The sequence below is a fragment of the Anser cygnoides genome, chromosome 4 (assembly GCF_040182565.1).
Source record: "Anser cygnoides isolate HZ-2024a breed goose chromosome 4, Taihu_goose_T2T_genome, whole genome shotgun sequence".
NCBI lineage: Eukaryota > Metazoa > Chordata > Aves > Anseriformes > Anatidae > Anser > Anser cygnoides.
Genome location: NC_089876.1, coordinates 30,267,279 through 30,282,169, shown reverse-complemented (window position 1 = coordinate 30,282,169; position 14,891 = coordinate 30,267,279). Strand labels below are relative to the sequence as shown.

The 14,891-nt window shown below is 38.7% G+C and overlaps 1 protein-coding gene across 6 annotated transcripts in view; it reads left to right on the top strand.

Annotated features, from left to right (window-relative positions):
• Positions 1 to 284: 284 nt before the first annotated feature.
• The window catches only part of LOC106041898 (uncharacterized), a 105,742-nt gene continuing 91,135 nt past the window's right edge, over positions 285 to 14,891 (top strand). The window contains exons 1-2 of one of the 6 annotated variants that reach the window (XM_066995940.1): positions 285 to 11,753; positions 14,725 to 14,775. In XM_066995940.1, the coding sequence (XP_066852041.1) occupies positions 11,720 to 11,753; positions 14,725 to 14,775 (85 nt within the window). In that variant the 5' untranslated portion in view covers positions 285 to 11,719. Of the gene's footprint in view, positions 11,754 to 12,016; positions 12,537 to 14,724; positions 14,868 to 14,891 lie in introns of those variants that run through there. The other 5 variants (XM_066995941.1, XM_066995937.1, XM_066995942.1 and 2 more) reach the window with 5 other exon arrangements.

Below are 14,891 nucleotides of genomic sequence, written 5' to 3'. Positions count from 1 at the left end.
GCAGGTCCTGTAGGGAGTGTAAGTTGGAGCCTTCATTGTCTGTATTGTTTTTCTATTCCAAAGTTGATCCAGAGCATGCATGGATACTTTCAAAGCCATTGTGAAGTATTCCTTAATACTAATGCAACACAGAAGGTACTTCTCCAAAGACAAGTCGACAGGATATATGGTGAAAATGAGAGTGAGGTACTAAAAAGTGTGTTTTGTTGGTAATATTTTAAAAGTAAAATGTAAAAAAAAAAAAAAAAAGTGCCCCCCCCCCTTTAAACACACGTTGACTGCCCCTGCCTATCTGGTGTAGCTAGGGCTTCCTTTATGTGTGTGTGACCAGGAGAACCTGCTCATTCACACACTGCATGCTCACCTTCTCAGTTTAGGATTAATGATATTTAAATGTGTATGTAGTTACAGGTCATACATGTTTCATTCTCTATCTTGAAAATGTTGAAGAGTTGAATGTTGAAAAATAGGGCTGGGATGCTTGTTAGCTTTAATAATTTTGACCTGAGAAAAAGACTTTGTGCCCAAACGCTTATCTCCTTTTTCAGCCGTGCTAATTACTCTATTAAAAGACATTTTCTGTCTTGTCACAAATCCTTGTTGTGATATTTTATGCTTTTTGTAGTGAAGAGGAGTCAGGCCTTTGCTGTTTTCCTTCCTAGGATGCATACCCATCGTAAGGTGATTGTTTTGTTTTCAGTCCGCATCTATGAGACACGGTTGAACGCAGAAAGGTAAAGCAGCCTGTCTCAAGCTTGTGAGCTGTGCAAATGAAGTAGTCCCAGTAAGAAATCTGCTCTATCCTTTATGCTACTGCATGAGTGAGTGGCCTTGCACGAGGGCATGTAGTGTTAGAGAGTGTGCTTTCTGCCAGTAAGTGAACAGAGGTTGATTTCTGAAGAAGAAATTGGAAAAACCTTGTATTTTCTGAGGAACAAAATTGAAGTGCCTTGAAAAAGCATGTACATTAGACTTTATGTATGATATTTTAGTAACGTGACATGTAGCTCTAATTGGCTTAAGTGTTTCTTCACTTACTTTCATGCTTCCTGACTTTACTGAAAGCAGTGAAGAGTAAATTATCAAGCCCGTTAACTTTGAGGGGAGAGAGAGAAGGCTGCTTCAGGTTTCTTTGAAATAAAAAAAAAAAAGAATGTGGTATTTGAGGAAGAAGGAGAGATTTTCCTTCATAACTTCCCTTTGCTTATTAGCTTGAAATACTGCAAGGAAGATGAGGTTGTCAGTGTCACATTCAAGATGCAAATGTCAGTATTAACACCTTTTACAAGGCACTAGAGGGGAGTGCTGGTGTCTGCCCAAGAATTTGAGGCTGTTTGCCAGTCCACCTGGTTGTTCTTTGTGGTTGTTTTAGTGGGGCATCCAAATTCTTAATTCAAAACTGAGTTTCTAGTCTGGATTCCTTGAAGTGCAGAGAATTTTTTTCAAAGGCAATCTGTCAATTTTGGCGCTTCCACTTATGTGATTTCAGGAAAGCAAAAAGTCCCTAAGCATTTTTGAATTTGCTGCTGTACACACGGGGGTGCTCAAACTATAGTTAATGCTGTCGATTGTTGGGCTGCCAGGGTTGTAAAATCTGGGGTGAGCAGGCAGGCCTTGGATCAAAAATAATTTTCTTCTGTCTTTCATCTTGGTGCTGTTTCAGAACTTAATCGGCCCATCGCTTTGCAGCATTCACAGCTTTTCCATGTTGTTGCCATGCCCCTTTGAAGTAACCCAGTGTTTAACACCACTGATCTTTAAAATAATGAAAAGGCCATGCTAGCTGATCTCTCTTTCTGGGATAAGGATGCTAAATGGAAGTTGGCAGGTGTTGGGACAGTCCCTCTTTCTGCCTAGTTGTCTCTGCAAAGCCATCTGTATTTGCAGCCATGTGGCCAGCTGGGAGGAGAACCTCTTTCTTTTTTTCACATGATGTTTTTGGACTACCTGTATTTAATTGACCTGACTTATTTCTAACAATAAATATGTTTTGTTTCTTCAAAACTCAGCACAGCACAAAAAGTATCAGCAGCTGCTGTTCTTGTAAGTGAGGTTTGCTGCTGTATTTATAGGGTTTGAGGGTTAGCAAGTTTTTATTTTCTTAAAAGAGAAGTAGTCAGGCCAATGGCGAATTGCACCACATAAAAGCTGGCTGAGGGAATGTGCTTAATCCTTTTTTTTCTCTTCTTTTTTCTTTTTTTTTTTTTTACTCTGTTTTGTAGATTTAGGACTAATTTAGGCCATGATTTCATAATATTGGAACTAGACATTGCTGGATCTCTTGGCAGTGCAAGTGTGGTCTAGATTAAGCTGGACCATGCAATCCCATTTGTGTCAAATTAGAGGATGCAAATAAATCAGGAGTTTATGCTGATGTCAGGATTTTTTCTTGCCAGTGCCATACAACTGTAGGACAGATCATACTAGATCTAGCAAAAAGTTAGTCACAGAAAGACAAGACATGCTGTGAGCCTGAAGCTACAAAGTTAACCTGCAAAAAAGTTAAAGTGTAAATTGACAAAATGAGTTCATAGGGAGAGATTGGTGCTTTTTATCAGTGAGACCATGACATTTTTGACTATTAAGAGCCCTAAAGCTTGACAAATTTCTCATCTGCCCGCTGTTTCCCTTGTTCGGGGAAATGAAGATTCTTCTGGAAGAGGAGGGGGGTCCTCTCTGGCAACGGGGACCATGCCTGTCTGTCTGCTTGCAAGGTGACCCATAGAATTTGCTGCTCTGTCAGATATTTTAATTTGAGAAACATGTTCTCTCTAGCTGACCCTCTCAAAGAGATTACTTGGACAAATTTTTCATTGACCAAATCATTCAGTGTTCCATGATTTTGACTTAGGTTTAGATAAAATTTAATAAAAATGATGTATCTGCTTTTACTTTGTTCCATGGTGGAAAACAATAAAAAATTCATCAAACTTTTCCTCTGAATACTACACATTGCGATTTGAGCCATTTTATTTATTTTTTTTCCTTCCAACCAATCCCCAGTATTTCTTTTCTGATTATCATCTTTTTCAGTGTAGCTTGTTAAAATACAGTCAGCTATATCTTCATATTATTTATGTAGATAAAATTTAGATTGTTTGCAGATATGTGATGAATCACTTGGACAAAATATATTTTGTCCTGGATTAAGTAAACAAATGTGATTTGGAGCCCCTGGAAAATAAGAGACAATGTTCCAACTTTTCAGATGGACACAATGTTTTTGCAAAACACCAACATACTTCTAGAGATTAGCAAACGTTTTCACAAAAATGAGGAACAAACCTAATTCTGTACCCCTGGAGCAAACTGATGTGTAAATGATTGAATATTAAATGCTAGGAAGCTAGACTCAGCTAAACTGTATATTCAGAAGTTATGTAAATTGTGCTGGAGATGCTTCAGAAAGGTGTCTCTGCATTATAATTGGATGTCACGTAATTGCAGAATGATGGAGATTCTTTTTTAAGGATCACAATTCTCGGAGTACTTTGTCAGGACCCTCTTTTCTGATTCGCACCTGTTTTGGTCACACGTAGTGGAAGGTGACTTTCCAGGGAAATTTGTCACAGGCCAGTGAGAGCTGTCTATAGTGCCTCACATTGACAAAGGGACCGACTAACAGTGAACACAGACACTGAAGGAGAGGTCTGGGACTTGTTTACCCATACTGCTCTGCAGGTATTGCCAGCACGTTATTTGGGACAGTGCAGCCTGAACTGCACAAGGTGATCAGAGATCTGTGATGTACCACAGCTTGATAGCTGAAACATGTAAAGGAGTGCATAAAGGTGACCAAGACTGAGCTATTTCTTCTCCTCCCCCCTCTTTTTTTATTTCAGTTAAATCTGTTCTTACAACATTAAGGAAACTTAATATCACTAAATATTTTCTGTTGCCTTTTTCTTGACGTTTTGTTCAGATAGAATATTAGCAGCAAAAAACATCAGCTTTTCTTTGGAAAGTGGAACTGCTGAGGACAGCTCTGTTTGTAGCAGAATAGAACCTAGGATGCTGATGTTTTTTCATATGCTGTAATTAGAGTCAACTTTGGGATAAGACACTGCATAGGTGTTTAGAAAAAAAATGCCTGGTCTTTCTGTAATCTGAATTCAGTATAAATATTTACTTCATTTGGATTTCATCCTAGTCTTAGCCTGCCTGAGAGAAAGGTGCATGTACCTAGCAAAGTTGTTGTCCGGGAAGCACTTGAAATTTTGTTAGTAAGAGTTTACGTGATGGGCTGGGAGTGGAGGGAAACTGCCATTCTGCTGTTCAATTGGATCCACACAGACCGTATCAGTATAAACACTGCTGGTAAGGAACTAAGATATTTTTTTCTCACTGCAATAACTGTATTTCCACATGTACCTAGAAGGATTTGAGTCTGAGCACTAACTTGGTTTGATTGTATCTACCCGCAAGTATATTGAAGGCACCATTTTTCTTCCACCAGGACTGCATGATCATTGTATTTGCGAAAACCATTGAAACACAATGCAGCAGAGTTTTCCCAAGAAGGGAACAGCATCCACTGGTAGACCAATCATTTTGCTCATCTTGGATGTCAGGATATAGTTTTCACTGGCGTCTTTTCTGTACTGGTGCTTCTATCATTTCATTTTCTGTCCCCATAATAGAGCAGGTTGGATTGGCACATCCTTGTGGCAGCATTTCTGGAAATGCACAGCACGTCAAGTTTCTCATCCCAGCTTCCAGGAGAAACAAGAATAGAATATACTGTCTTGGATGGCACTGTATTTCAGCTGGAATGAGAGAAAAACAACCTCTACTTCCCTTTGGCTTAGGGTCCTTAGTTTCTGAGCAGAATGTACATCAGCTTAATTGGGTATTACCTAGAGTATTTGAAGTCAAGAAACGGTATTGCCTTGATAAACAGTAGGGAAAACTGGATTGTTACTGAGCTGCTAAGCCTTCTCACCTTTCCTGAGCGGGTGTCCTGCCAGTTCACTGCAGCTGCTTCCTCAGGGCCTGGCAAGCTGCACCCCCCTGCCCCGCACCCCCAAGATTCGGCAGAGAAGTATTTCTGCAGCCCAATAATTGATCTTTAATAGGGAGAGCCGTTATTGGGCTGATTTGTATCAAGCTTTCTGTCAGTAGATGCAAGGCAGGTGTAGGAAAAATGCAGAGGCTAAACTGTCTCGCCTTACTAATGAATGAATATAATTGATTTCAAGGAAATCACAGTTTTGCATCCAGACGTGAACAGTAAAAAGAAGGTTTTGGTGATTGTTATTAAAGTACAGCTGAGAACTTGTGATACAATCATAAGCTTGATTTTGGCTTTTTGAGGCCAAGTCTTAAATGCATTAAATGTAGGGGCCAGAAAGATCGAAAGCCATTTGGAATGTTGATGGGTACCACACATGTTGTAGCGGGAAGAATGTTGTTAATTAGAAACAAATGCCAGCCTTCAGTATCAGCCAGTTTTGAGGAAAAGGGTTTGTGAGATCCAGCAGTTTGGGCCTTATTATGTTTATTTTGAACTTGCCTGGGGACTCTTTTTCAGTGCTGATCAGAAGTGGTGTGCAGTTGTTCCAGAGCGCATAGAATGTAAAGCCATGGTAAATGATTGATCCTTGGAAGTGCAAGAGGGTAAGCAGAGATCTTTGGATCGTAGTCTAAATATAGTTCTACAGCCAAGTTTGAACAAGCCAAGAAGTTGCTCCTCCAATCTGCTGTATAAAGATGAACTCTTTACTTTGCACTGAGATGGGCTAGGAGTCTGTCTTCAGGCAGAGACATGGTAACGGTAGAACCACTTGAACTTGTGTGGAGGAGCACATCAGACTGGCTGCAGTCTTCGTTCCCATTTGAGAGCAAAAAATAGATGATCATCGTAACTGTGTTTTTGTGTTGTTTTTTTTTTTTTTTCATTTTGTATTTCTTTGGAAATATGTCTTAGAAAATGCTGAAATGTGAGCTTTTCTGACAAGGTATTTTAAATATTAATTTAGCTTCAAGTTTTTGAAAGGCTGAATTGAATTCAGGAGGTCTAGTTGAGGTACCAGAACATATAAGTCCATAGATTTTTTTACATCACCTCAGATTGAACGGACAACTAAATATACTGATGTGTACTGCTGATGGAGGTTTTTCAAATATGTTGGGTAGCGTTTGTAAGGGCAAGAGGTCCTTTATGAGTCTGAAGAGTTATTGTTCAGAGCAGGAATTGTGGGATAGGTTAGTTTGAACAGACTACTAGAAGGATTCAGAGATCCTTTTTTCTCCATGCAAGTCCTTGAACAATTTTAGTTTACTCTTAGTTATGACAACAGGAAATTCTCTTTGTAAGTCAGTTCCTCACTGTTGATGAACAGCCTGTGTGTGGGGAGGCGTTTTCTTAATGTTTGTGGTTAATATGGCTGCCACAGAGAAACAAATTAATCGTGAAGGTTATTTTTTTGAGCTCAGGGTGGAGAATTAGTAAGCTAGTTATTGTTAATTGATAGTGTGCATTATTAATAATATTGAAATTAGTTTATCTTAAGTTGTAAATGTGTAAAAGAAATTTGTCCATGAAACTTCCTGGAAAGATCCTCACCTTTTGCTCATGTCACTGATGTGCATGATAAAAGTAAGGAGTGCTGGCTAGAACTTAGCAGGACAAATGAGTCAGGAAAAGGAGCATAGAGAGCTAACAGTTCCTCTGAGAAGACCCTGTCTTTTCTAGTCCTGTACGCAGATGATAATCATTCGTGAGGGGAAAAAAAATTACTGCCGAAGCTCTAGGGAGACCAAGCTCTGAGTATATAGTAAGGGCTCTGCCACTGCCAAAGTTAGATTGGTTCATGTAGGCTACATGACTGGAGGCTGTAGGGTGTGAACTTGTGGTACCTGGTTCCTGGTTGTTGTAAATAGCTGTCCTGCTAAATGGAAATGGTAAGAAAGTAGTACTTCTCAGTGCTTAGGAGAGATGGGTAGCAGTGGAACATTGTCTCACTGTAGGCTCTTTAGAAACTGATTTGTTAAACTGAGGGTCTGTTAGGGCTATTATCTTAAATATGTTAATCCAAGATCGTGTGTAGTTATTTGGAGGGGAGAAGCTGTTCCTAACCAGGGGTGGTTGAGTGTTCCTGGCAACGGTAACATTGAAGTCTATGGTTACAAGTTGAAGATCTGTTTTTAAAGATATTTTCCTGTACTTTCAGCGTATGATGTAACATCGTTGTCAGTTTATAATTCGTTATGCTTAGGAACATTTTTATTAGTTGGCATTATTTTAATACAGAAGGAAGTGAGGAAAAACTGGTGCAAACATGGTCTTGTCCTCAGAAGTGAGAAGTTATAACTCCAGATCCAAAGAAGTTGTGCTGCCACTGCGCAGGATGACTTCGTTGCTGGGCTAAATTACAGTGGTTTACTTTGGATGGTTGGGTCTCTTAAATGTGCCACTGGGAATAGAATCCCTAAAAGGTAAGTGGATGGAGATGGTTTTGTTTCTCACCCTAATGATTAATATCCCTCCTTTTTCAGAGGAGGCATGTGTTCCTCATAGAATAGTGGGTTATGAATTGTGGTCAAGGGTGTGCGTGTCTGAAGAGGTCTGGTTTGCAACCAGCACACCTGGCTTTCTCTGTTAATGGCTTTTCATTTTGCTCTCTGTTACTGAAGCTTGCCTGCTACTACCTCTCTCACCCTGTTTCTTGCCAGGGTTCTTGGTCAGGTAAGATGCTTTCTTTTCCAGACATAAAGAAATAGGGTAGGGAAAGGGGAGACTATTGTATGCATTCCAGCATGAGCATGAACTTGATGATATTGGATGGGTGTATGTGTCTTGCTGGTTTGAAAACAAAGCATGTCACCAGAATTGTCTGGTTGATAAAAGGTATGAAACAGAAGGTAATTCTTTAAATGTCAAGGAACTTTTCCTGTGGCTTAAAGCATTGCATTGGAAAAGGTTAGGTCCAGACAGGAGACCAGAAAGTGGAGAAGAATGTGTACTTCAGTCTGGAAGTGTGCTAATTTCCCTGATTTGAAAACAGTGTTTGTGTATTTCTTATTCCTATATAGATGTTGTTCATTAGACATTTCTTGACATTTTGTGTGTCCATTTATTAAAATGACTTCAGGTTGGGTTAGAAAAAAAAAAATCCTTTCAGCATTGACAAACTAGGTAGCTCTCTAGAGCAGCAGAGTGTCAGTGACAGCTAAATGCTATCAGAGTAAGTCACCATGCTTCCTGGTATTTATTGTCATAAGCTTTCCTTAGAGGAGATACATTGTTTCAGTAGCCTTTTAGTAACCTTTTTCGAAGGTGCTCAAAGGAAGTCTGTGGCAGAACTGTGAGAGAAAATTAAGTTTTCCACACGTGTATGAATTTTGGTATGATCCACTTTGTATGTGATGCACATCCACGTCTTTCGTACTGCCTTGTGTTTCCTTTTTTCATTATGAAATAGTCACATGTTCAAATGATACCCTAGGAAGTACAAATATATTTAATTCCACTGAAATGCCGCATAAACTGGACAAAAAGGTTTTTCAAACATAATGCTGAGACTTGCTGACAATGCTGAGTTCTGTAGTATTCCCAGCAGCATCACTCATGGTAGAGTTGGCAGCTATGAGTCTGAGAGCAGGATTGGCTCATAAGCTCTTGACAGAACATCTTACTGTACATTGACCATACATTTTATGTTACAAGGAATGATCTGGTAAGTTGAGTCTTGCATTTTGTGGCTCTGAACATTCCGAACTTCTGTGCTTCCCACAGAAAGAGATGCTAAGGTATGATTTCCAGCCCACTGTTGAACGGAAGGGAAAGGACTGCTTGCCAGTTCATGGTTTTCTTCACCTTCAACGTCTGTGGAAAACACAAATGGCAAGCAAAACAACTCCCCCCCCAGCTGTATTCAAATGAGAAAGAAAGCTGGGATGCAGGAATTCAGTTTTAAATAATAGATATAATTGCCCGTAAAGGTTCAAATTAAAACTGAGGCCCTTTTTGGTTTACATACTTGACATAAGCAAATGGAAATCACATTGAATGTAACTACATATTTATGCAAGTTGGGAAACATACTTTCTTAAGGAAGTGAGAGTCAGAGAGGCTGCACTGTAAAAATGCCATGTGGTCTAACATTGGTCAGCTAATAATGTACTTTAATAGGAGCTGCTGCAGGCAGATTAAATTCTCCATGAATTTCTGAATTGTTATGCTAGGAAGGGAAAAGGAGAAACATGGAACTCGAACTGTCTTTATGACTTTGAACTTGAGTCCTTTCTGTCTAGAAAATGGTTAAAGGAAAAAATCTACTAGGGCAAAGTAAGTTGCTTATAAATTTGCCTAATAAAATGCGAATAGTGGCAGTACTCTCTAGGCATATTGTTTGTACTTTGAGGAAGAGTTTGAAATCACAAGTTTGCAAAGAAGAACTGTAATTTAGAGGGTTCATATTTAAGTAGCCTAAAATTTGACCTGTATCTTGTGGATACAGCTTAAGAGGTGTATTGTTTTGAGCACTAAAGTTTTGTGCATTTTTTTTTAAGTCTAACTGACCAGTCTTCCTAACAAAACAAGGTTTTTTTTCAAGGTTCTGTAAAGCTGAGGAATTTATAACTAGAGACTACTTCTGAAAATGTTTTCATTCATCCCTAAATGTGACACAATTATTTAAACTTCAATTTATTTTGACTCTGAATGGTTCTTACCTATACTGTGCTCCTCATGAGTTCTACCATTTACCTTTCTTTTGCAGAAAGCCAGCAAGTCTTTGAATGCTTTTCAATAAAACAAACAAACAAAAAATAATACAACAACAACAACACTATTACTGTCCAGTGTTCAAGCCAGGAATTGTGGTTGTTTTTGTTTGTTTGTTTTTTCTTTACATGTTCCCGTGGTTCACATTTTGTTGCTAATTAAAATACTAAATGTTTTTGTCACTCATCCATTTGGAAACATTTGTTTTACTTATTTTGAAAAATTTATTTTAATACCTTGCTAGAATTACGGTTGAGACGGTCCCTTATCAGCTTTTGTAAACAGAGAAGATCCAGCTCTGTTAGAAGGAAAATAGTGAATGACTGGAACCAGGTCACTTGATTCCAAAGCCGTGCCATTTGAAAAGAGGCACTGATTTTCATCTGTAATCACTCTGCAGTTCATGATTTTTATTTAGTTACTGCCTGTATAAGTCCTGCTCCAGAGAGTGCAACTAATAATTCTCTTTTATTTTTGAAATAAATAACCTCAGATTAATTGGATAATAAAAGATTTGCTATGCTTGCATTTTTCTACTTTATATGCTATTGCTGGAAAGGCTGAGAGATAAGCTTAATTTGTTTGGAGATATCTAGAATAATGATTTCAACAGTAAGTCCCCAAAGGTCAACTATGCATGTCTGCAGTTTTTTAAAAAAAAATACGGTGACCTTTTCCCCTTCAGAGTCAGATTATCTAGAATGAAATAATTGTAGAAATCAGAAGAAGATAGAAGCAGTGGTGCTTTAAACTGCTTTAATGCAGCATGCTTGGTTATTAATAGTCCCGCAGGTTCTTCTGCTTCCCTTTGCTGCAGCATGCTGATAGTGACATGAACATGTCAAAATGGGACAGAATGCAGTTGACAGACTTGTGAGAGCTTGGAGCTCTTGCATATTTACTTTTCCAATGCAGTCAAATTCCTTAAGGAATGGAACTGAAATAAGAGCAGTCTCGCTCTGAACTAAGTATATATCATGTTGTTGCTGTCACAAGCTATTTGCTCTTGTGACAATTCAAAATTTGAATTGAAGACCTCTGTGGAAAATCAGGCTTAAGTCTGGGGGCTGCTGAAATGCAAAAGTGAGGACTGGACCACAAGATAGTGTTTTAAAAATCCCTGTGGTGCTTTTTAAGAAGATAGAGGAAACTAATTTTGACATTCTGGCCAAATTCAAATTTGTTTGATGCTTTGGGCTTTTAGAAGGCTTTTAGAATATTTCTTCAAACTCTATGATACAAGATGTTGTACTTACGGTGTTAAATATTGCAAAGTACGGATTTGTGGTGTGGGCCTAAGCAAAGGAGCTGTTGTGTTACTCTGTTGTCATCACAGTGGCTGTCAGCATTTCTGGTTTTCTAATGGTTTGTTACTTTTTATCATTGCCATTTGGATGAGCACAACTATGGCTTATCATAGGATCATAGTCAAATAGGATTTCTGATCTCTGTGATGAAACCTTTGTGGTCCCTTCTCAATAAGTTAATCAATTGTACTTTTTTCTTACTATTCATTCACATTCTGGTCTGAAAAGTGAAAGCAAGCACATTTCCCAAATGAGCATGCTGTCTCATGATAAGTTACTGCACGCATTGTGATGTATAGCATTCTGATTGCAGAAGATGCAATATAGTCAAGCTTGGTCTCTCCTGCAGTGAAAGAGGAAGGAATAATGAAGGTGAATTCACACTTTTCTCCTGTGTATGAATGCAGACCATTTCCTCAGTTAAACTAATGCATGGTGATTGAGCTCAGAGCCAGTCCCAAAAACATCTTGGCTAGGCTGTTGGGTTTTGTGCTTCACTTGACTGCATTCATCCTTCCAAAGACTCTCTGGAATCTTGAACCTGCTGAATCCAGCAAGAATTTTGTGACTGATTTCAGCAGGGTCAGGATCTTCCTGTTTTTCTGATAAGACAGGTTGAAAGCAGAAGAGTCCTGCTCCCGTGGGTACTAGTCCTGTGGAATGCACCAGGCTTGTAAGCAGTGACATGGGGGTGGCTGTGCTGAACTGGACACTGATTGGTGAGGATGTGCCTCCAGACTTGGATATTGAATTGCCGACAGTTTGTTTTTTGTCAATTGCATGATACTGTTTGTAATAATTCACTTAGAACATAAGCTTGAATTTCTGCTGTGTTTTTGTATATAATTATATGCTATAATAGTATGAGTAGTTTTACACATTGGGATGTTAATTCTGTATTATTTCCAAGTAACAATTAGAGAAAAAAATCATTGGACATTAATATATGAATTTTAAGAGGAGTATTTTACTTGTTAATAAGTGATCAAGAGTCTCAAACAACATGTTGAATGTTTACTGCAGGTTTTATTTTCCAGTGGAAACGGGATATATTCAACCAGTCTGAAATCCCTGGGAAAAGAAGATTCTGCCTTAAGGATAAGGGTTTCCTAATTCCATAGTTGCTGTGAATTAAGTAGTGTTTGGAGCAAGCTATAGTTTAGGGGCCTAACTGTGGATTTAGCTTACTAACTTAAAAATTAATTTCTAGAGAACATTCCTTTTTCTACTCAGAGAGCAGGAAAAATTCAGTTAAGAAAACTTGCAAGAATGGATTTTTCTCCATCTAAAGCTCAGTAACTTTATTGGGCAGCTCTTTGACTTGCCGTCTGCTGATGATCAGCTGGCCTTCTGAGGATGTCATGTAATTCAAGTAGGGCCTGCCAGGAGTGGCTGAGTTCTTGTACTGATCCTTATCATCTCCCATTCCTATTTCTTTTCCATCCACAGGCATGGTCTCTCAAGTCCAGTCAGAGACACCTGGTGTGATTATCTAATAGGAGGTATGCTGGCACTTCCTTAGGACCAGTATCCTGTCCAAGAAACTAACAAAGCCACTTTAGATTTTCAGTCATTTGGAAACTGATCCTTTGTGATGCTCAATGATTTTGATTTGCATAATCGATACGGGCATTGAAGATGTGTGCATGGTGTGGAATGTAGATGCAAAGCTTGAAGGCCAAATTGTGTGAGTAAATGACATCTGTCTTCCCCAGCTTAGAGTTCTGTTTATTTCTCTCACAGATGGATCCTCAATATCTCGTTTTAAAAAGTTGCTTGAGGTAGCTGTGTGTGCTGTGCTGAAGTGTAGTGTTGCCTTAGGGCTCTACAGACTTCTGTCCTGATAGTTCAGAACTGAAAAAAGTTGTAAATGAACAGAGTTGTGTTCCGTCAGCAGTACCACTTGGTGGCCGGCATAACGTGGAATGAGTTTAGAGCAGGCAATGGTGGGTTATGGATTCATTTTTTTAAGTGAGCAAATAACTATTTCAGTACGGGACAGTGTCATTGTAACATATTACTGCTAATAATACCATATTGTGGCCATCCACTGTTAAAGTCTAAACCCATCTCTTCTGCAAGTCACCTGCCAAATTTAGTGATGGTCAGCCTTCAGTGGCCATGCAAAGACCAGCACACAAAAAAGAGCTTTAGGATGACTATGCCAAAAGAATAAACTTAATGTTATTTCCCACCAGATGTAAAGAAAGATTATCTGTTTTCATTATTCTAGATGTGCTATCACACCTAGAAATTTCTTTAGATGTTTTCAGGTGAGTTTGGCAGGGTCTCTTCTGTTAAGCCTAAATAAATATGAAGTATTTTTATGTATATAGACAAAACATATTGAGGGAGAAATATGAACATATGTGTAGTACCACATTAGGATATAGTCTTATGTTTGTGAAAGCGGGATACTTCCCTAGGTTAGCTTATACTGCAGTTTACAAAGTTATTCATCATCTCAAACATCATTTCAGCAATAAAAGGTTACGCGGGCTGCAAGTTTGGAATATTAAAGTTAAGGTTAAGCATACGAACTGTTGCAGATCAGCAGCTCCTGTGCCCAGCATGACAGTATCTCCAGGCAGATTTGGGACAGACATGAGAATAAATGACCTTTTGACTCTGACATGAATATTCCTTGCAAACCAAACTTCTACAGAGAGTGTCACAAGAATAGAGATTCCCAAAATGAAGTACAAGACCTTCCTAAATTAATCTGTGGTGTTTTGATCTGTGATAAACTTCAGACAAAGCTAATGTATTTGGCCTCTCAGTGCATTTCTTTTGCAGCTTGAAAGATATTTTAAACTGAGAGCTATGATGATGGACAGTTTATTTGCTCAACTTCCTTTCATAAAAGAGAAATACTTAGAAACTGTAAGAAAGGATTCTAGCAAAAATGCTGGAACGATTAGCTCAAAACCTTACATTATGGAGAAAAATAAGTGTTTGTTGCTAGATCGTTTCAATATTTTTGGCAGTCATTATACAGATAGAATGTGAGATAGGTTTCTTTTCTTTCTTTTCCATATAATCTTCCACATCACAGTATAATCAAAAACATGAAAAAGAAAAGTCTTTACATCATTCAAGAGTTTCAGATGGTGCATTCATCCTGCTTGCCAAGCATAAGTTTTGTTTCTGCATGGAGAGCTATATAGCACCAGTAAGTGTTAAAAAGCAGAGATGTATTACTAAGGGTAATACTCAAAGAAAACGGTTCATATGCTTTTCAATGAATGCATTTCAACTACTAATTGCGTGCTGGCTCCTAGCCACTATGCATTTCAAATATTAGTCTTCAGCAGTAGACACAGCTCCCTGGATAATTCTCCCTTCCATTTACATTCACCTGTACTATGCCAACTAGCAGTTACAGTATTATTCCTATCCATGTTCTTATCACCTGTAGAGATCTAAAGCTTAAAAAATGACAACAAAAAAACAAGAGTGTGATTTCTTGTAAGTTTCCTTGATGAAGCAAACAAGCCAATTGCAAGTGTAGGCTCTGGTTTTCTAGCATACATTAACAAATGTTAGTATAATATCTGTTACGTTCACATCTGTTTAATAGCCTCATTCAATACAACGGGACTACTTACTGGTGCGAGCATTGCACGTTGCAAAATACTTATTCTGCAATTATTGATGATCTTTTGAAAGTGTCACTCTTGGTATTTGCAGGATTTTTACCTGAAGGAATGGCTACCTGGAAGGTTCTCCAAGGTGACAGAGGTACTGACTCCCTGGCCCTGGGTCCGTTCAGCAGCTGTTGTTACGAAGCATGCCACTCTTTGTTCGCAGCCCCACTCACCTGTCATTGACAAGTGAGTCATTCTGGGCCTTCATTT